Consider the following 23451-nt stretch of genomic DNA (forward strand, 5'->3'; position numbering starts at 1 on the left):
TTAGTCCCCTTCCAATTTAGGTGCAATCTGTCCTTCTTGTATAGGTCACTTCTACCCCAAAACAGTTTCCAATATCCAAAAATGTGAATCCTTCTCCCATACACTAGCTCCTCAGCCATACATTTATCTGCTCTATCCTCCTATTCCTGCCCTCACTAGGAGTAATCCAGATATTACTAGTCTTGAGGACTTTCTTTTTTAAATTCCTGCCTAACCTTCTTAATACTCCCTTCAATCTCATCCTTTTCCCTTCCCATGTCATCGGTTCCAATGTGTACAATGACCACCTACTGGTCCCTCTCCCCTGTGAGAACATTCTGCACCCTCTCTGAGACATCCTTGATCCTGTCACCAGGGAAGCAACACACCATTCTGATTTTTCGCTGCTGACCGCAGAAAAGCCTCACTGTACCTTGGACCGGAGAGTGCCCAAAGAATCGCTTGGAATCTGACATACCTCACATTACATTAGAGCCAGTCTCAATACCAGAAACTTGGCTGTTCATGATATGTTCTCCTGAGAATCCATCACCCCCTACATTTTCCAAAACAGCATATTTGTTTGAAATGGGGATAGCCACAGAAGATTCCTGCACTACCTGCCTACCTCTCTTACTTTTCCTTTAGTTAAGCCATCTATGAGACTGTATTTGAGACTTCCCCCTTCCAATAACTGCCATTCATCATGTCCCTTTGCTCTCGTAAATACCTCATTGCCTCTAACTGCCTCTCCAACCAATCCATTCAATCTAATAGGATTCGCAACCAATGGCATTTATTGTAGAAATAATCCTCAGTAACCCATAAACTCTCCATAAACTCCCACATCCGACAAGAAACCATATCTCTCTATTAAGGGCTATATTTGCTTCTTTCAATCTATAGACCCAGAAAATAGCACTGTCTTATTCCTCTACATAACACTGCTCCAGGTTAAATTAATATTTATGGCTTATACTATAAGTTTAATCAAGAGGCAAAGCTCAATAAAACATGTAATCAAGAAAGAACCCTCACTACTGCAGATTTATTTAAGGCCACGCTTAAAACATCCACTTATCTGTTTCTGTGCTGTGATCTCTCCCAACAGGTTCCTCCAAAATCAGTCGCAAATTTCACTGTTTTTTTATTTTCCCAGACACACTCCAATGTGCAGTGATACACGAATTCAACAGCAAAGGCAGTAACTCCTAATTCTGTCAGTTAGCAATGTGGGTTTCTTTCTATCTCTCTCTCTCCTGCACTGACCTCTGTCTGTTCTTCTTTCTTTTAAAAATTATATTGTTTTGACTTTTTTTTCTCCAAAGTTCCAAAACAATGCCGCAGCATATAAAACAGTAATTGCTGCTCCTGGAATTCGAGGACAACACCTAAAAAAGAAGCAGCTGTTACAGCCAGAAATTTTTCCATCCTCTATCTTGGATTACCCACAATCCTTTTAAAGGAATGCAAAATCTTTGGGAGGGGGTGGGTATTGTCATAGCTGGTGTAAGTTTATGTATATATTTTTCATGCTTTGCAGAGGCTATATACTGCCTTTCAATTTCTCAAGGCACCCCATAGTGCTGGAACAGTCAAGGAATTACTCCTGATGTGCCATTCTTTGTATTATGCAAACAAAAATGGGAGACAACTTGGACATATCGAGGTTGTGTAAATATTAATTCAGATAAATGTCAGAGTTGCTTGATAATGGAATGCTGCCAGACATTACAAAAATGCCCCAACTCTTTTGAATATTTCCATGGAATCTCCTCCATCCACTAAGAGAAATAGCAGGGGTTTCGGTGACTATTCCATCATACACCTCTGGCAACAGCGTTGTCCCAGTATAGCAATGAAATCTTGTTACTGTTTGTGTTTGCTACAATCTATTTGCAATGGTAACCATTCCTAAAGTTATCATTATTGACGAGCCTAAAACAAGAAATTATCAAATGCCTATTTATCTGACAGGACAATGGGGTATTGTGAAGAATCCAGAGAAAAGCTAAAATCAGCTGATAAGTTTCTATCATGCTTGTCTCGTGTTCCCAAATACCAAGCAATGGAAAATAAAGTAGCTGAAATTTTAGTTAAATGTTAGCATTTGACATAAAGTATCAACAAAAACAGTTTTAGATATTATGATGTCTGATTAAAAATCAAACTCCAGAGGCATTCTGAGGCCAATAAGTTTGCAACCATTGCATTGCACCTCTATCCATATTAGCAGGTTCACAGTAGACAGGTCGGGATTGCAGGAGAATACAGAAAATGTGGAGACCAGACTTTTATACAACTGAATGTTGCCAAAGGATGCCAAAGTCTGCACCCACCACCACTTCCTTCATGATGAATTCAGTAAACAATAGGAATAGAAATGGATGGAGTGTACAGTGGGCAGTTTATCACTGGGAGCATGTTCTGTGTAAAATTGAAACATTGGCAATTCGTATTTATGTTATTTCACGTAACAGCACTCTCACCATGGATTTAGAAAGTTACAGATTTAAACCCTCTAGAGGACTTGATTGCACAAGTTGAATTGTTGCCGAAGCATTCTTATGGCACAATTTTAAAAAGGTAGCATGTAATAACATGCTGGTAGAACCCAAAGGGACACCACTTCCATTTTCTTGGTTTTTCTGCCAGTTCCCTCACAATTCCAATTAAAATTCAAAGTGCTAGCAGCATGCATAGGAGGCTCATGCTATTACATGGCAGAGGGAACAATCAATGATGAAAACAGCATCAACTGACAGTGCAACAGGTATGTGTGGGCTACAGAAAAACCTCCTGGATAAACAGGGAGGCATTGTATCATGGCCTGCTACTTTCCCGTCAAATCCATTGCAATTAACATTAACACTATTGAGAGCCCAGCGTTCGAGCAGATATTTTTCAAATTGAAATTTCACCTGCATATACTTCATATTACATTCGTTTCAATTTATTCATATCTGTGTCAACATTATGTGTTGAGACAAACTTAGTCCAAGAGCTAAATATCCCGACACACTTCCTGATTGACAGACAATGACAATTGTAGGGGAGTTAGAGATATTTCCTTATCATAGAAGAAAAAGCAAAGCTGGATTTTTAATGCCTCTGACAGGTGTGCTTTGGGCAGAGGGATCCATAAAAAATGCCAGATTGCTAACACAATACCTCCACACAGACCCCCGAGCCAACACACTCCATAGATGCCAGGTAGGTCAGCTCTGTAATTGGCAGCCTAAGCAGCATATTTAAATGAATAATTAAAGCTCTTTTAAGCCTGGTAGCAAGGTCATTGAATAGGATAATAGCATGATTGGTGTGAGTAGATGGGCAGGCAGAAGCTTTTTTTTTGTGGTTTTGATGAAAAAAGTGGCAAGGAATAAGGGTGTAGTGATTGCAATGAGGTCAGCCAGCTGAACCTCTTACAGCATGCGTTCCCTAATTAGGGCTGTTAATCCGATCCAATCAGGGAGACCTGGCTGACAGATGTAAACAGGAGTGTCAGAGGTTCTTTTCACTTTGAGAACTGGCTCTGAAGAAGGCAGACCAGTGTTAAGTACTATGTACGTGTTAATAATGGGTGACTTAGTGATGGGATACCAGTGTCTATTGGAGTTATTTCAGGGGAAACCTCATTCCAGGGGTGTGAACCAGGAGTAACTCATAAAATGTCACCTCCACCTTCCACCCACACCTGCCCTCCAAGAGCCAACACTGCACCTCCCTTCTACTCCAGGGTTCCCTCTAATTTTCTTCTGGGCTGCACAGGATTCAGAGATCCATGCGTAGTGGCAACTTCCAGAACCGATTGACATACCAATGCCAATTGCCTTGCACGGCACCTTGAATCAGTGATGTGCACATACCCAGGTATTTTAGAGGAATGTTACCCCCACCTCTTACCGCTGTGCTTTAGGTTCTCTCTTCCATCCTGCACTAAAACCTTGAGACTCATCTTTCTGTTGTAGTACAAACTGAATGTTCCCAGCACCACATCCCCAACTTGAAGATAGGATGTCATTGCAAAATGTTTTGTGAAAATACAATGAAATGCAAATAGTGGCAAGCCACAGGTCAGCGTGAGGCTTGATCCAACACAAATACGCCATTGAAATTTTGACTGCTCCCCAACTAAGTCACGCCAAATACTACATTTCCCATTTTAGTAAAATCCCATATTCCCATAAAACCATCCCCTTCCTGCCAAACCTGAGTATCAGTTGCCAATTCAGACACAATCAGCACTGTTTACGCTATTAAGCACTTTCAACTCGAGGACACAAAACTCAATTGTTCATACTAGGTAAATTCATCACATCTCAGCCATGCTGATGGTGAGAGTACAACGTCAGCCAAGGTGCCCTCACCACAAAAGGAGAAATGCACAACATCAGGAAGGCTAATTGTTGCTATTCATTATTATTAGAGGAATTCAATGTATAAGTAAGGATATATTATGCTTCAGTTTTGCAGGGCATTGGTCACACCACATCTTGAATAATGTATGCAGTTTTGTTCTCTTTATTTAATAGACAATAGAAAAGAGGTGCAGGAGTAGGCCATTCTGCCTTTGGAGCCATTCATTATGATCATGGCTGATCATCCTCAATCAGTATCCTGTTCCCGCCTTATTCCCATAACCCTTGATTCCACTATCCTTAAGAGCTCTATCCAACTCTTTCTTGAAAGTATCCAGAGACTTAGTCTCCACAGCCTTCTGGGGCAGAGCATTCCACACACTCTCTGGGTGAAGAAGTTTCTCCTCAACTCTGTTCTAAGTGGCCTACCCATTATTTTTAAACTGTGTCCTCTGGTTTGGCACTCACCCATCAGCGGAATCATGCTTCCTGCCTCCAGAGTGTCCAATCCTTTAATAATCTTATATGTTTCAATTAGATCCCCTCTCAGTCTTCTAAACTCAAATGTATACAAACCCAGTCGCTCTAATCTTTCAGCGTAACATAGTCCCGCCATTCCGGGAATTGGCCTCGTGAACCTACGCTACACTCCCTCAATAGCCAGAATGTCTTTCCTCAAATTTGGAAACCAAACTGCGCACAATATTCCAGGTACGGTCTCACCAGAGTCCTGCACAGCTGCAGAAGAACCTCTTTGCCTCTATACTCAATTCCTCTTGTTATGAAGGCCAGCATGCTATTAGCTTTCTTCACTGCCTGCTGTACTTGCATGCTTGCTTTCATTGACTGATGTACGAGAACACCTAGATCTCGTTGTACTGCCCCTTTTCCTAACTTGACTCCATTTAGGTAGTAATCTGCCTTCCTGTTCTTGCCACCAAAGTGGATAACTACACATTTATCCACAGTAAATTGCCATGTCTCCGTCCAGGTCACCCTGTATTCTCCTGGCATCTTCCTCACATTTCGCCCTGCCACCCAGGTTTGTGTCATCAGCAAATTTGCTAATATTACTTTTAATACCTTCATCTATATTATTAATATACATTGTAAAAAGCTGTGGTCCCACTGGTCACCACCTGCCATTCCAAAAGGGAGCCGTTTATCACTACTCTTTGTTTCCTGCCAGCCAACCAATTTTCAATCCATGTCTGTATTTTGCCTCTAATACCATGTGCCCTAAGTTTTCTCAGTAACCTCCTATGTGGGTCTTTGTCAAAGGCTTTCTGAAAATCCAGGTATACTATGTCCACTGGATCTCCTTTGTCCATCTTCAGAGTTACATCCTCTAAAAATTCTAGAAGATTAATCAAGCATGATTTCCCCTTCATAAATCCATGCTGACTCTGACGTATCCTGTTACTGCTTTCCAGATGTGTCGTAATTTTGTCCTTTATAATTGACTCCAGCATTTTTCCCACCACTGAGGTCAGACTAACTGGTCTATAATTCTGTTTTCTCTCTCCCTCCTTTCTTAAAAAGTGGGGCAACATTAGCCACCCTCCAATCCACAGGAACTAATCCTGAATCTATGGAACATTGGAAAATGATCACCAATGCATCCACGATTTCTAGAGCCACCTCCTTCAGTACCCTGGGATGCAGACCATCTGGTCCCAGGGACTTATCAGCCTTCAGACCTAACAGTCTCTCCAACACCATTTCCTGCCTAATATAAATTCCCTTCAGTTCAGGTCCTTCACCCACTATTACATCTGAGTGATTACTCGTATCTTCCCCAGTGAACACAGATCTAAAGTATCAATTCAACTCTTTTGCCATTTCTTTGTTCCCCATAATAAATTCACTCGTTTCTGTCTTCAAGGGCCCAATTTTAGTCTTAACCATTTTTTTTTCTTTTCACATACCTAAAAAAGCCTTTACTATCCTCCTTTATATTTTTGGCCAGTTTACCTTCATACTTTATTTTTTCTTTGCATATTTCCTTTTTAGTTATCCTCTGTTGTTCGTTAAAAGCTTCCCAGTCCTCCGATTTCACACTCATCTTTGCTATGTTATACTTTTTCCCTTTTGTCTTTACATGGTCCTTCCCTCGTCAGCCACGGTCACCCCTGCCTACCCTTAGGATCTTTCTTCCTTTTTGGAATGAACTGATCCTGCATCTTCTGCATTATACCCAGAAATACCTGTTATTGTTGTTCCACTGCCATCCCTTCACATGATTCCTGAAGAAGGGCTTTTGCCCGAAACGTCGAATCTCCTGTTCCTTGGATGCTGCCTGACCTGCTGCGCTTTTCCAGCAACACATTTTCAGCTCTGATACTCCAGCATCTGCAGTCCTCACTTTCTTCCTGCACCAGTTCCCCAGCCACATGTTCAACTCCATTATCTCCCTGTTCCTGTCCTCTCCAGCCCGAGGAACTGGAAGCAAACTGGAGATAACCACCCTGGATGTCCTGCTTTTCAGCTTTCTTCCGAGTTCTCCAAAGTCCCGCTGTAGAATGTCCCTCCTCTTCTTCCCGACGTCATTTGTGCCGACATGCACCACCACATCTGGATCTTCACCTTCACCCTTGAGGATTTCCTGCACTCTTGTCTGCGATGTCCTTAATCCTGGCACCAGGAAGGCAACACACCATCCTCAAATCCCGCCTGTTGCCACAGAAACACCTTTCAGTCCCTAAGAAAGGATATACATGCTTTAGAGGTAGTTCAGAGATGGTTTTTAAAATGATTCCTGGAATAAGTAGGTTGTCTTATAAGGAGAAAGTGAGGTCTGCAGATGTTGGAGTATCACAGCTGAAAATGTGTTGCTGGAAAAGCGCAGCAGGTCAGGCAGCATCCAAGGAACAGGAAATTCGACGTTTCGGGCATAAGCCCTTCATCAGGTTGTCTTATAAGGAAAAGTTGAACAGAGTGAGCTTGTTTCCACTGAAGCTTTGAAGAATGTGGGTGACTTGACTGAAGTGTATAAGCTCCTGAATGGTTTTGACAAACTGGATGTAAAAAAGATATTTAGTTTTATGAGTGCATCCAGAATTAAGGGGCAATTAAAAATGTTAAAATTAGGGGTCACCTACTTAGGAGAGAGTCAAGGAGGATTTATTTTCTCTCAGAGGGCTGTGCGACTTTGGAACTCTCAACCTCAGAAGGTAGTGAAGGTGGGCCATTGAATACTTTTAAAGCAGAGGTGAATGTTTTCTTGTTAGGTAAGTAATCAAAGGTTATCAGGTTAGATGGGAATGTGGAATTAGAAACACAAACAAATCTGCATTGGGGCTACTTCAATGAACACAAACAAATTCATTGGTCTACTTCAGCTCTTATTTTGAATTATTAAATGTTTGTAAGGGTAGAGCAGGTGGAATGATGCCTTTATGTTCTTTAATGTTTCTTCTCATTTTCATTCAACTTGTACCGATTTGTAGTCACATGCTATTTACAAATGCACTGTCGAGTAGAATTTGAGGTGCATGTAATAGTGTTAAGTTTTTCCTAAATTTTATCTAAATGGTGATGCGAATACAACAGAAGTAGTATGATACAGCAAGCACTATTAGCTTTGTCTTTTCTTAGGAGATCAGCAAGACAGATTTGTCATAAATTTATGCATTTTAAATGAACATCATTATTTATGTCTTCAAAAGCAGGATTATTAATGCCTGTATATTTTCAGTATTTTTATTCAGTATAATACAATGTGAGCCATATAAAATAAGATCCCACTTAACTCATACACATGAGCTCACACATTCTCTGACCCAAAAGTTTCATCTTCCCAGATTGTTTTCCTGTGAAATACTGAACTGTGGGCCAGGATCTTAAGCAATCACTTCTGGAAGACATTTGAAGTGTAAAGGCCATTTTTATTCTTAACTTTTTTGTGTAGTATAAAACTTACCAACTGTGAAGTATGTTGTGCCTGATGGCAATTTGTGTGTGGAATGCAGGAATATTCTACAATATTTCTAGTGTGGTAGCTAGCAAGCACTTTGCAGAAAGCTTCTGATAGAATTTAATGTGTGGTCTGGCAAGGTTTTGCATTTAGTGTCCTGAGTGTTTCACAGATGGTAATCAGGAGTGCTTTTGCAGTACTTTAGTGTCTGGTAGCCAATAGAAGTTAATGTCAGCTTTCAGCGGTGACAGAAAGCAGACAGTAACTGATCATCCACCTATTATATATTCCTCATTTGATATCTCCTTCCATTAGCTTCAAGAAAAAGTAAATCGCATTTATGTACAATGGGTGCAGCTTATGACAGATGCCCAATCTGCTCCAACCTATCCTTCACCACTGCTGAAAGCTGAAGTCAGTCTGTAGTATTTTTCACAAGATATTTCATAGCATTTAAGAACATTTGATCCTGTTAAAATTTCATGTCTGGCAAATGGCAGTGATTCATTTCTGATCAAAAACAATCTCAAATCTGTCATATAACATCATTTTACATCTCCTACATGACAACATTTCACACATATTGAATGATAACATTTTAATACGGACAGTCTCTCATATTTGATAACCATTCACAAGATGTTATGGAAAACACTGAGTACCATTTAAAATCATTTCATGGATTGAAAGACTAGCAGAAAGAAAGGCCATTTAGCCTACTGTTCTTTAATTCTGCTAGTTCTTCCACAAATGCTGTCTTTTCCAGTTTTTGTGCCTTTTTGTATGTGCTTCCACATTTTTCTTTAAACATGCGTTCAATTTCTTGTAAAATTACATTGCAGTTTCAAAACCATTTGTGGTAAACCATTCCATGCTCATAAAACGTGAAAAATATTCTTCTGCTGAAATTCATAAGCCCCTGCTCCTTTGTCATAAATTAGAGGAATGAAGATAACATAAAGTTAAAAACAAAAGTTTATTTGAAAGCACTAGCTTTCGGAGCGCTGCTCCTTCATCAGGTAGCTGTCTGGTGAAGGAACAGTGCTTCAAAAGCTAGTGCTTCCAAATAAACCTTCTGGACGATAGCCTGATGTTGTGTCATTTTTAACTTTGTCCACTCCAGTCCAACACCAGCTCCTCCACATTATGGCTAGCATAAAGATAAACACACCAGGACGTTTCATGCCTCTTAACACATGAGGATTGAAATTATTTTTACCGATATGTATAATAAAATAAATTAATAAATGTATTGAAGAAATACATTGAGAAATATCATATGAATTGCAGATATAATTGCTACAGGTAAAATAAAGGTAGGGTAGACCATAAATATTTTTTTCTTATCCTTGATTTAAAGTAGTTTTACTCATCCAAAGAGTGTGAACATTGCTAGAAATACCAACATTTATTGCCCATCTCTGTTTGCCTCTGAGAGGTGGAGGTGATTCAACACAACAGCCACAGTATTTATAATATAGAATTATAGACCGGTTGGAATGTAGAAGGAGGCCATTGAGCTGGTCACATTTGGGCTAGTTCCTGTAAAAAAAACTCAACTACTTCTATTCTCTTACCTTTTTATCAAGTCCTCCTAATATTTTCTCTTATGGTATTATCCAGTTGTCTTATAAAAGCTATGATAAAAGCTACTCCCACCACACTTCCAGACAGTGAGTCCAGAATCTAACTTCTTTCTGCTTGGAAAGCTTTTTCCTTTTCTCATCTCTTTTTTTCTTGCCACTTAGTTTAACTTGATGAACCCAATTCTTGACACATCTGCCAACTGGAACATTTTCTCCTGATTTATACTCTTTCAGACTCCAGTGATTTTGAATATCTTTCTCAGAGCTTTCAACCTTACCTTCACTTGAGGAGAAAACCCCAACTTTATCAAACCATTCACACAACTGAAGGCTCTCATCCCAAATTGCTATACTCACAAAGAATTTCTGCATCTACCCCTTCAGCTGGCAGCAAGTTCCAGGGCAACAGCTTCAGAAGTGTTGAGGATGGCAACCCGCCCTTAAAGTGCATCTCTCTTAGAATTAAATTTGAATAGACCAATTCCTTTTATTTATATTTAGGAATTTTACTGTGGCAAATGGAATTCATGCCCCAAGTGCCTCACATCTGTTGTTCCCGTCTTCTACATTGACATAAACTGCTTCGGTATCTGGGAAGCTGTCATTGGTACTTAACTTGTTTAATCATCAGCAAATATTCACAACTCTGACTTCATTGTGGAGAGACGTTCATTGATAATGGGCTGAAGAAGTTGATAATCGGTTTACCCGGATGAACTTTTGCAATGCTAACTGGGGAGTGAAATGATTGGCTTTCAACAACCACAATAACCATCCTTTGCTATGGTTCATGCTAGGAGAGAGTGTCCCCTGTGATTCCCAAATACTCCACTTCTCTTAGAGCTCCTTGGTGCCAAATGCTTCTTTGAAGCTAAGGGTAGTCACTTTTACCACACTTTCTGAATTCAGCTTTTACGTTTATATTCAGGCCATGGATGACATGCAGTTTGAGGTTGAGTGGCCCTGATGGAACTCAAAGTGAGAATCGATTAAGAATCTATTGATGAATGTGTGCACTTGATAACACTGTCTCCAGCATCTTCCTTTGCTTTGCTGATAAGCGAGAGCAGTGATATTGACCAAGTCAAGCTTGTCATGCGTTTTGTACACAGGACATGGTCAGTTATTCACATTGTCAAGTAGATGCCAGTGTTACAATGATAACTATAACAATATGGAATAGCATGGCTCGTGGCAAGGTTAGTTCTGGAGCACAAATTTTCAGTACTATTTACAAAACATTGCCAGTGTCCACAACTTTTGCAATATCCAGAAGTTTGTAGTTTCTTAAATCACATTTTACTGGCATCTGTGATTCTGGAGACCTTAGGTGGAAGATGAGTTCAATGCAAATGAGATAGATGCAAAGCCTGTTCTTTTGTACTGATGTGTTGCACTCTCCTGCCATTGAGAATGGGGCTACCTTTGATACTTCCTCCTCCTCTTAGTTCCTTAATTGTCAACAGAATGTGGCAAGATCCTGTTGTGGCAGAATAACAAAAGGTTGGTTGTAAGAGCTTGAAGGTTTGCTTTGCTTTATCTAGTGAATGTTCTTTTTACATATGTGTATGTACTCCTGTTTTCTAACTTCATATTTTTAGGTATGAAAGGTATTTATTTTGACATGTCCTCCTCACTGTTCACTGAACCAGGTTGGTCTTTAGGCCTGATGATATTGATAGAGTAGGGGATGTTCCAGGCCATGAGGTTACAGCTGTGGTTGAACACAATTCTCCTGCTGCTGGTGGTCACAGCATCTCATAGGTTGCTAGTTTTGAGCTGCTGGATTTGATCTGAATCAATTTGACTCTGCATGATGACAGTCCTGCATGACATGATACAGGCTATCTTTGTTGTAATGACAGACTTTTCCAATGGTATAGGACATACAAAGCCAATGACAGGCCAGACACAGGGATAGAGATGGAGAAGTATAGGACATTGATGGAAAGGTATGATTCGATGAGTACAATTATGCTAGGTTGTTGTTTGATAAATCTGATATTATTAAAGAGGAATTTGCAAGATTGGACAGAGTATTCCTTTCTCATATCTAATGTTTTGGACAATATTGGTTTGATCAGCTATTATTACTCATTATTGTTTTATTATTGCTGTTTGATAAAACTGAGAACTTTGCTGGAGTAGTTCCAAAAACACATTTAAGAGTCAACTTTATTAATGTGGATCTGGAGTCACATATTGGCCAGATCATGTTTGTGTGGCAGATTTCTTTCTCAAGAGACCCAATGGGTTTTCATAATAAATACGATTACTGACACTAATCTTTTATGTATGAAAATTGAGAAATTGACAGGTCTGGCAGCAGCTTTGGAGAGAAAGCAGAGTCCAGTGTCCCTTCTTCAGAACTCAAGTGTTTTACATGATCTCTGTATTTCTTGACTTCAACAAAATATGAAAACATGAATGTCACATTGTAAAAGTCGAGGCTGCAGAAAAGGTTCTACCTCCTCCGGATTTTCTGCAGCCCTCAAGTTCGCCTAGTTCAGTTTCCATGGCAAGCATTTGTCGCTTTTATTTCAACCTAATGCAATTAGTTTGTTTTTCACCAAAATCTAAATATAAAACATATCAATCTTACTGAGAACTATCTTTCAAATGCTGTCATCTCAGTTCAGCCGTCATCTGTATAAATATGTGTCTTTCATTTGAGTAGTAGGTATAGAGATCATTGTGTTTTAAATGCCCTTTGAGAGTGACAAGACATTGGTAATTAGAGAGCTGAGCTGGCAGCCATCCACTCATAAAACATAAAGACTTGGTGGCTTTCTAAACACTCAAGTGAAGTGAGTTTGGCTTAATTATGACTGTGGGTCAGAACAAATTTCCTCGTATTGTAAGTGCGCTATCTAGTGGAAGCCATAGAAACTGGACATATAAGCAAATTCAAGGTAAACTGTTGCTACTTAGGAAACTAAAGGCTAAATTTTCTGACAGGCATCAGGACACCAGTGTCAGGACTCTATGGTGGTTCTGAGACCACCCATGTCAGCAACAACCTTATAGGGTCAGAGAGTCAGAGAGTCATCCAGTCATTGAGAATAGAGTCATACACATGAAAACAGACCCTTTAGTCCAACTAGTCCGCACCAACCATGTTCCCAAACTAAACTAGTCTCATTTGCTTGTTTGGTCCATATCCCTCCAAACCTTTCCAATTCATGTACTTATCCAGGTGTGTGTTAAATGTTGTAACTGTACCTGCATCCACTACTGCTTCTGGAAGTTCAGTCCACACATGAACCACTCTCTGTGTTAAAAACTTGCTCCTCGTGTCGTTTTTAAAACTTTCTCTTATTTATATTCCCCTTAGTTTTGAATTTCCCCACCCTAGAGAAAAAAAACCTTGCTATTCATCTTATCTATGCCCTCCATGGTTTTATAAACTTCAATAAGTTCACCCCTCAGCCTCGTATTCTCCAGTGAAAAGGTCCCAGTCTTTCCAGTCAAGTTTTATGTCATAAACTCTTCAGACCCTGGCAACATCCTGGTAACTCTTTTCCAAACCCTCTCCAGTTTAACAATATCCTTTCTATAATGGCAACATGAACTGCTCACAGTACTCCAGAAGAGGTCTCACCAGTATTCTGTACAAGCTCAACACAACATCCCAACTCCTATACTTAAAGGTCTGAGCAATGAAGGCAAGTCATCTCAATGCCCTGTCTAACTGTAACTCAAATATCAAAGAACTATGTAGCTGAACTCCAAGGTCTCTCTGCTCTACAACACTCCTCAGGGCCCTATCATTAATTGGATGGGACCTGTCCTTGTTTGTATCACCAAAATGCAATACCTCACATTTATCCAAATTCAACTCCATCTGCAACTCCTCAGTACATTGATCCAATTGATCAAGATGTCTTTGTAATCTTAAATAACCTCCTTCACTGTCCACTACACCACCAGTTTTGGTGTCATCCGGAAACTTACTCACCATGCCATCGATATTCTCATTCAAATCATAAATGATTTTAAAAAAAGCGGATCTAGTACCGATCCCTGAAAACAGAGCTGGTCACAGACCTCTAGTGTGAAAAACAGCCTGCCACCACCACCCTCTGTCTCCAACTATAAAGCCAATTTTGTAGCCATTTGACAAATTCACCCTAAATCCCATGTGTTCTACCCATGCAGAACTCCCTTTTCCTTCCAATCATATTATAATACTTCAAGTGACAAGGAAGGTCAGAGTCATTTGAATCATTGTATGGTCAATTGAACATTCATCAGAGAAAATTATTTTTTGAGATTCTAATCTACCCAGTTTCAGCTGCAGACTTAGAATAGACTGCCTTAAAGGTGGGGGTAAGCGATGGCCGAGTGTTATTATCACTAAACTATTAATCCAGACAGCCAGGTTAGTGCTCTGGAGAAAGTAGGAGCAAATTACCACAGATGCTGGAATCTGAACTGAAAACAAAAAGTGCTGGAGATCACAGTGGGTCAGACAGCATCTACGCAGAGAAAGCAATCTAATGTTTTGAGTCTCGATGACTCTTCATCAGAGTTAAAGTGAAGTATGGAGGGGGCAGCATTTATGCGATAGTAGTGGCGGGGGAAGGATGTTGAAGGACTGAGGGAGAAAAGATGTTGATAGTTCAGATTAAGTGATTGGGGACCTGGGTTTGAATCCTGTCATGGCAGATGGTTGAATTTGAATTCAATGAAAATCTGGAATTAAGAGTCTAATGACGACCATGGAATAGTTATTGATTATTTGGAGAAACATATTCACCAATGGCATGACCTGGTCTGACCTGTGACTTCAAACCCATAGCAATGCGATTTATTCTTAACTACCCTCTGGGCAATTAGAGATGGGCCATAAATACTGGCTGAGCTATTGACACCCACATCCTGTGAATGAATAGAATAAAAAGTACTGTTCAGTCATCATATTTCTCTGACAAATTTCTTGAATCAAACTTAGTGGGGTAATTTTCTGCAAGTAACAATTAATTGAATTGTGCCCCCGCTCCAGTCATTAGGAAGCTGACTAGCCAAACTAACCAACTTCTAAAAAGGTCACTCACTCTGTGGTGATGCATGATACTGGTGGCCTTACCAAACAGAGAGTGGGAGTTCCATTCCTCGGTGGAAGAAGAACTATTAGTCAGTTTGATTGGCTGGCATTGCCAGCAGTCTCAACAAAACCACAACATAATCGCCAGCAATTACCCAGTCCCCAGAAAGAAGAACAATGGATCCTGGGCAAACACTAGCCCCAGGCTTTTAGGGTGGGAAGGGTTTTGGTATTCTAGGTAAGGGAGCAAAGAGGGTGTGGGACTGGATGTGGGGGGTGTGGGGAGGGTGAAGGTTGTGGAGGCCAGCAAGGAAGATTTGGGGATACCATCTTGAGTATTTTGTGAGGGAGTACCAATGAAGCTTACAGAGCAATAGCCCCACTTCCCAAAGAGATATATCCCCCTCCTTCCTTTCCAGATGATGAAAGTCCAGATTCACCACTCTTGTCAATTTGCCCATGCCAACTGCTGTATGGTCAACATAAAGCTAATTCAGCTCAACTGGCTCTTTAATAGGGTCAATTGACCACTAATATCTTTTTTTTCCCAAAATGATGGGTAGACTGGTGATTTTGTTTCCTGCCCATTTACCATATTAGGGAACTGGGTCAGGGTGGGCAAGAAAGCAGTGGGTTAGCAATTCACCACGGTTAACATGCCGTACCATGAACCTGGCCACCAAGGAGCCATAAAAATCAAGCCAGAACCTACACCAAGAAATAGAGGTAGGCTCACGTCATTGCACAAGGTACATTCAGAGAAAGCTTATGTGCAGTGAGAGTATTCAAGCAACCCTGCCTGCTTCATTTTTAGATTCATATTAGTTGGAGATCAGATGGCTGCTACACATTGGTTCCTTGTTTCTTTTTCTTGACCAACACTATGCCAAAACATATGGCCATAAAATCTAAGACTCACAGGCCAGTCAGCCCAATGAGTCTGCTCCACCACTCAATGAGATCACGGCTGATCTGATAATCCTCAAGTCCTCTATTCTGCCTTTTCCCCATAACCCTTGATTCCCTTACTGATGAGAAACCTGTTCTATCTTAGCCTTGTATATACCTGATGACTTAGCAATGACAATCCTCAGCAGTAAAGAATTTCACAGATTCTTATCCACTGAGAGAAGAAATTCTGCCTCACCACTGTCCTAACTGGATGACTCTTTACTTTGAGATTATGCCCTCTAGCCCTAGATTCTCCCACAAGGGGAACTAACTTCTCCACATCTACCCTGTCAAACCCTCTAAGAATCTTATATATTTCAATAAGGTCAACTCTCATTCTCCTAATCTCCAATAACTGTAGAGCCAGTTCTTATAAGACAATTGTTCCATACCTAGGATCAATCTAATGGACCTTCTCCAGACTATCTCCAATGCCATTATATCTTTCCTTTGACAAAGGGACCAAAACAGTTCTCAGTATTCTAGGTATTTTCTGATTAGTCTTTTATATAGTTCTAGCAAAACTTCCCATTTTCTTTACATGTCATTCCCTTGGAAATAAAGGCCAACATTCCATTTCCTTCCTTATTACCTACTGAATTTGGATGCTAGTTTTTTGTTGTATTTTATGCACAAGATCCCCAGACTTACATTGCAACTTTCTGTAGTTTCTCTGTTTAAATAATATTCAGCTGTACTATTCCTCCTGCCATAGTGCGTAACCTCACATGTTCTCAAATTTGCTAAGTTATGGTCACTCAATTAACCAGTCTGCAACCCTTTGTAGATTCTTTGTGTCATCCTCACCGCTTGCCTTTCCACCTATTTACGCTTAGTCTTCAAACTTGGCAAAAGTACTTTCACTTCATTCATCTAGACCTTAAAAATATATTGCAAACAATTGTGTCACCACAGCTGATCATTCTGACACTCCACCAGTTAGTGTTTGCCATCATGAAAATGTTGATTCTATTCCAACATTTTGTCTTCTATTATCTAGCCACTTACATATCTATTCTAATATACTAATCCCAACAACTTGGGTCTTTGTCTTATTAAGCAGCCTTACATGCAGTATCATACTTGAAACCAATCAGAAATTCAAATATATTACATCTTCTTGGTCTCCTTTATTTATCCTGCTTGTTACCTCCTCAAGGAATTCTAACAAATTTGTCAGCTTGACTTCACGTTCATGAAACCAATCTGACTGCTTGATTAATGCGCTGCCATTACGTTTGGTCCTAACGTTTTCTCAATAACAAACACTGAGCTGACTGGCCTACAGTTACTCTTTATTGTCCCATTTCCTTTTTTAAAAATGTTGTTACAGTGAAGTATTCCAATCGTCTGGGACTTTTCTATAATTTAAAAGTTATTGCAAGATTACTCATGAATCCATTATCTCTGTAGCTACTTCCATTAATATCCTATGATGCAGGCCCAGGGGACCTATCGGCCTTTGGGTTGCCTGCTAATTTTCATCTAGTGATAATTATTGCACCATTTCCTCTTCCCTTGTTCTGCCTTGATTATTTAGTATTTTTGGGATGCTATTAGTATTGTCTACCATGAAAATTGATACAGATAGTTTATTTAACTCTGCTGTCCATTTTCTGTTTTCCTCCTTATTATTTTCCTAACCTCATTTTCTAAGGGTGTTATGTTCACATTTGCCTGGCTTTTCCTTTTATATATTTAGAGAAGGTCTTGTTGTTCGCTTTGAAATGATGTGTTAGGTTTACCCTCCAAGTTCATTTTCCTCTCTATTATTATATTTAAAACTGCTTTTATTGGTTTTCAAACCTTGCCTAGTCCTTTTGTTTGCAACTAATCTTTGCACAATGTATGTTTACTTTCTTTCAATTTGAAGTTATCCTTAACTTCCTTTGTTAACCACGGTTGGCTTAACCACACACACACACACACACACAGACACACCCACCCCCCTCCTAAAATACTTCACTGGAATATATCTTTGTTGTGAGTGAAAGAATATTTTCTTCAACAATAACCATTCTTCCTTAACCATCTGATCAGCTGAGCTCTTTCTAGTCCTCTGTAGTTTTCCTGATGCCCACAATCTGACCACACCTGAATGATGTCCAGTTATGTAAATAAATGTAAATACAGGTCAGACATCTCTGACTTGCATCCCGGTCTCTTGCAGTGGCATCAGATACAGCTTAAAAGCAAAATCCCAGCATGACTAATTCTAGAGACACTTTTTCAATGTTACTTATCTCAAAGGATGAGTCAGTTTTAACAAAACAGGATGTGTGAGGAAAGTGACAAAACCAGAAATTGCTGGGTAAACTCAGCAGGTCTGGCAGAACCTGTGGGGAGAAAGCACAGTTAACGTTTTAGACACAGAACAATAACTCTGCTTTCTCCTACAGATGCTGCCAGACCTGCTGAGTTTGTCAGCAATTTCTGTTGTTATCTCAGATCTCCAGCATTTGCAGTTCTTTGTTTTATTGCATTCTGTGAGAAAAGAGATTTTCATAATGGAATTGTCCCCTTCTGTGAACTATGGTGAGCACAAAAGTGAATGAAATGGAGTGAAAAAAGTTTTGAAGAGAGGTGTAGACCTGGATTCCTAAAAGCGTACTCAAATATTAGGTGCACTGAAATGACACTCTTACTGTATAACCAGCAGTGTTGAGTTCATTATGGCTACTATACTTTTGCAAATCTTCCACAAAGAACTATCCACAACTGTAGCTTCCTGAAAGTAAATGTTAAACCTTATGCTCAAGAAACAATATGGAATCTTTACAGGAGTTGAAAGCTGTGACTGTTGCAGAGTTCGATTGAGTAGTCAGAATGAAAATGGATAAAAAAAGACGAAGGCAGCAAGCATTCCCCAGCTGATAAGATTCCAATGGAGGACAAAGACATATCGGTTAGGACAAGAAATTCTCTTCCTTTATCTTGACTGCTCTAAATAGTTTGAAATGTACCATAAGTCAGAAGTGCAATGATCTCAGGGTCCTTTTATCATCAATGACTAAGAAATGCTGAAATGCATCCGAGGGCCTCAGGATGTGTCATTCATTGTGTTTAACTTTTTTTTCTACCTTTTTTGTAGTGCAGCTGTGAAATGTAATATCATCATTATAAGAGAATGTCAAACAATATTTCAGTGGCTATGTCTGAGTTTCAAGTCTTGTTGATTACTCATCGAGGTATTTGGGTTCTTTCTCCATGAGATGAGGGTCTATTTTCAACCTTTGTTTCAAAATTATCTGACAGCTGTTCATCAAAGTTGCTTTGGACTCTGAAACTTGTGGTATATTTATAAACAATTGGTTCACAATTCAAATAACATTTCGTATCCTTCTTATGTGCCACTTTTTTGACTAAAAAGAGAAGGGGGCATTTCATTAATATTCAGTCCCCTGCATATTTCCCACTCACAAATGGACATGAAGAGGAGGCAATCTAGTCTAAATCAACGCTCACTATAACCCAGTCACTGGAAGATACATCCATTATAAAAGAACAACTGCAGAACACGGTGTATGATACGTTTTCAAGTGCAAGCTTCCAAAACTGGTATTTATTGCCTATATGTTAAGGTAACTGATATCCTGCCCTCAAAAAAGTCCTGATAAAAAGTTGTTATCCTGAGAAGTTTTCTCTTTCTCTTCTCATAGACACTGTGAGACATATCAAGTACTCACTGTATTTCTTTGCTTTTCTTATTGTTCTGGTGGATGGTGGCTATCTTGAAACATCAACAGTTTCTATATTACATCAGATTCTTCATGATCTGCTGAATATTTCCAGCATTTTCACTTTTATTTGAATTATAGTTTTCATTTATCTGCAACATTTTGTCTTAAGATTACTAATGTAGGATTAATACTTATAGGGGATATTCTCGAGTTTTACTAGCTTTGCTTTCCTTAATCCTTCTTGGGATTACTAAAGTAGGTTGAATAACGTTCATGATAAAGCAGGTTCTTTGTGATCTGATGAAGAAATAAATTTGATAAATATAACTTAACATTTCTCATTCTTTGTTTATTTTTGTGTCGTAAACATTAAGTTGGTTTATTGGTCATTAATATGTGCTCTTTAATTTTAGGAAATAAGGGCAATGACAAGAGAAATAAATCGAGAAAAGAAGGCAAAAAAGAAGCAATGTCTGGAAAACAAGCTAAAAATAGTAATAGGGGCAAAGAAAATAAAAACACCAGAGAAGAACGTGTAAGGAAAGAAAAATCTGGAAACAAGAAACGAAGAGGGCAGAATAAGAAACTGATACCCACAACAGTGAGCACTGTTCACTAAAATCCTCACTTGGTTGCTGAGATTTCTGATGCTGCTATGTATTAACAAGCTAACCTATAGAGGTGCACTGTATAATGGATCCAGTGCTGGGTTCCTACTTCTAATCCTTACTCCTGACCTTCGCAGAGACTGCTAATCATTTCAAGGACTACAGTTGAAACTGAAAGTGTAGATATGCCTGAGTTTATCCAACATTAGACATGATTAATCCCTGCCCAACCGAGTAAATTAGAACTCCAGATGGTTAGCGCAAGTATCACGATTAGCCCTTTAAGGGTTAACAAAAAAAGAGCCAAATACGCTGAGAAAACCGATTCCATTTTAAGGGAAGGAAGTCTTCAGTCTCAGTGCTGGAGGTTCCTCATCAAATGTGATATGCATTTGTGCATGTTCTGATTTCTGTATAAATTGACAATAGAATCTTTTTTTTTCTTTTTTCTCATAATTATTAACAGATTGCTGCCTTGTAATATAGAGGAATGTAATAAATGTCATTTGAAGCCTGGAGAACCAACTGTTAACATTCTTTTTAAAGTATTGTTTTTAAGTTTCCGTTTATGACCTCTGTAAGAAACAGTGCACACACTTGAGCTAGTGTCATTGTTGTCAACAGATGCCACTAAACTGCTTAAAAGCACCTGTATTTCAAATAAAAAATATATTTCCTTTACTGAATTCTCAGAGTATGTTTATGACATGAATATTCTTCCATATGTAGCATTATGGTGTGTAGTTGGAAGATTATTACCATTTATGTAGTAGTTTATTGCATGTAGGTTTGGAAGCATTTTGATTGGCTGGATTGATATAAAGACCTGCACCACAATGTGGCTCTTTAATTTGACACACATTCATGACAAGAATCCAGGATGGTCAAATAGTACCATCTACTTGTCGCTGGCATTATAGGTGGGCTTGTTTCATTTTTCCTGCTTAATTTACTGATGCTGATCAGTTTTTCTCTGAACAATTAGTAGGAAAAATGAATATCACAGATTAAAATAAAGAGGTAAATTTAATATTTCAAAAAATTCACATAACCAGCTGCACTTATTTATTTCTGAGTTGAAATAACATTGCAATAAAACTAAAATCTTCAGATATGAGCAAGAAATTATTTTGTACGTTGCTTTAAATGAAGTCATTTTAACAGCCAACAGAAACATTATTTATCAATCTACAAATATATTTATCACTAATATCACAGTACAATTTCATGCTTATCATAATTCTCATTCTTTGGTGTGCTGGAGAGAAAAAGAATTAGAGGATTGCAACTTGATGTGCAGTCAATAAGGCTTTGTGAGGGAAGACAGATTTCTGAGAAATCAACTAGGTTAACAAGTCTTTTCATTCTGATGATCAAACCCAACACAAAAACTGACTAAGAATTGTTTTTTTTTAACCTTGGATTTTAACTGTAGATCTAGTAAAAATGAGAATAAATTCTTTCAAATGGTTGTGTAGTTGTGCAAATGAGTTATGTTGAAAGAAATCCTGAAACCATGCTCATTACTAACATAAAAGGTACCATAAATGTCTATGTTCACCTGATCAACTGAGGTGAGGCTGTTAATTTCCTTATCTGTGTTCACCTTTTTGGTCTAGTACAGATCAAAATAGTCAGAAATAGGCAACATAGATGATTCCTAACCCCAGGACTATTCCTGGAGAAAATTACTCAATGATGAATAAATTCTTGACTTCTTGTTTTTTGAGATTTTTAAATTTTCCCTTCTCACCTCCTAAAGGCACTAATGTGGTACAGAATGGAAACATCCTGATTGTATCTGTATTATATGTCTGTTTTTCATATCTCAGGCTGAATGGTGAGCCACAGCAGCCGATGCAATTCTACAAGAAAAAAACAGCTAAGCTTGATCCTTATGTTATCAAATATTCGCGTTATATCCTAGCAAGAGTTACCAAAGTGCAACTGTGAAAATGGGCTGTGGCTAACTTTTCTCTTCCCCTGGATTTTTGAGGTAAAAACAAATAGAGATGTAGATCCATCTGAGTTCAGCTAGATCAGATTGTACCTGAGATGCCCAAAAACCTGAAGGCTCAGTTCCACATTGACCATTTAATGTGCCAAATTGCTTGATTACTCGATTAACAGCATGATTAATATGTTATTACATCCTTCTACATAATGGCGACCAATGTTGTCACATATTATAATCTTATTAAGTATAAGCTTATGTTTTTATTTTCATATTTTTGTTTCCTCAAATCTTTGAATAAATATGTGTTTTTCTTTATAAAGAAGCTTATCTATTTTAACTGTTTAAGCCTCCTTTTTGACATTAACATTCGATTTCTATTTGGGACTCATTTGTATGATTCCCAATGCAGTGATTAAAAATCATGACCTTGATTAAGCATTTCTGATAAGCCTTTTTTTCTTGTGAAATAGAGGAGCTGGAAAAAAATGTATATTTTCATCACTCAAAAATCAAGATAAAATGATACAATTGTGTTTTGATGTGATTTATGTTATTTATTTCAACATTTGCTTATAAATAAAGGAAAGTCTCTTGGATAATTTTTTAAGACATCTCTTTAAAAACATTCAATTTTCAAGTAAGTTTTATTTCTCTGCAAATTTCCTTAACACGTTCTCAAATTAATGTTAATGTAATTTCTCATGTTCAATTTATTAAGACCATAAGACATAGGAGTGGAAGTAAGGCCATTCGGCCCATCGAGTCCACTCCACCATTCAATCATGGCTAATGGGTATTTCAACTCCACTTACCAGCATTCTCCCCATAGCCCTTAATTCCTTGTGACATCAAAGAATTTATCAATACCAGATGGGTTTTTCCTACAGTTGGCAATCATTAGAGCGTTAATTCCAGATATTTATTAAATTCAAATTCCATCAACCGCCATGGTGGGATATGAACCCAGGTCCCCAGAATGTTCCCCGTGTCTCTGATTTAACAATCCAGTTGATAATACCACTAGACCATTGCCTCTCTGTGATAGCCACCAGGAAAAATACTCAATTTAATGGCTCACTTTAATTAGTTCTGATTATATGTCAATCTATTCAATCTGTAAGACTTCTCAACATCACTACCAAAATCATTTGTGAACTTTTTATTAATCGCTGCTGTTTTGTCAGTCCTACCATAGTTCCAGAGGATAGTTCCACAAACTTTCTCTTTGAAAGAAAACTACCTTTACCAAGAGACTTAAGAACAGCTACCAACAGATTTAAGAACAGCTTCTTCCACTTTGTTATCAGACTTATGAATGGACCTCTCACATATTAGAGTTGATCTTTCTTTGCACTTACTTTTGTAG

At 38.7% G+C, this 23451-nt stretch overlaps 1 protein-coding gene across 1 annotated transcript in view; it reads left to right on the plus strand.

The window, feature by feature from the left end:
• The window catches only part of rspo3 (R-spondin 3), a 106003-nt gene extending 85194 nt beyond the window's left edge, over positions 1-20809 (plus strand). Inside the window, exon 5 of the mRNA XM_060821212.1 lies at positions 19934-20809. Within this exon, the coding sequence (XP_060677195.1) occupies positions 19934-20139 (206 nt within the window). The 3' untranslated portion in view covers positions 20140-20809. The remainder of the gene's footprint in view (positions 1-19933) is intronic.
• Positions 20810-23451: the final 2642 nt, after the last annotated feature.

Source organism: Hemiscyllium ocellatum, chromosome 3 (genome assembly GCF_020745735.1).
Source record: "Hemiscyllium ocellatum isolate sHemOce1 chromosome 3, sHemOce1.pat.X.cur, whole genome shotgun sequence".
In the NCBI taxonomy this organism is placed as follows: Eukaryota; Metazoa; Chordata; class Chondrichthyes; order Orectolobiformes; family Hemiscylliidae; genus Hemiscyllium; species Hemiscyllium ocellatum.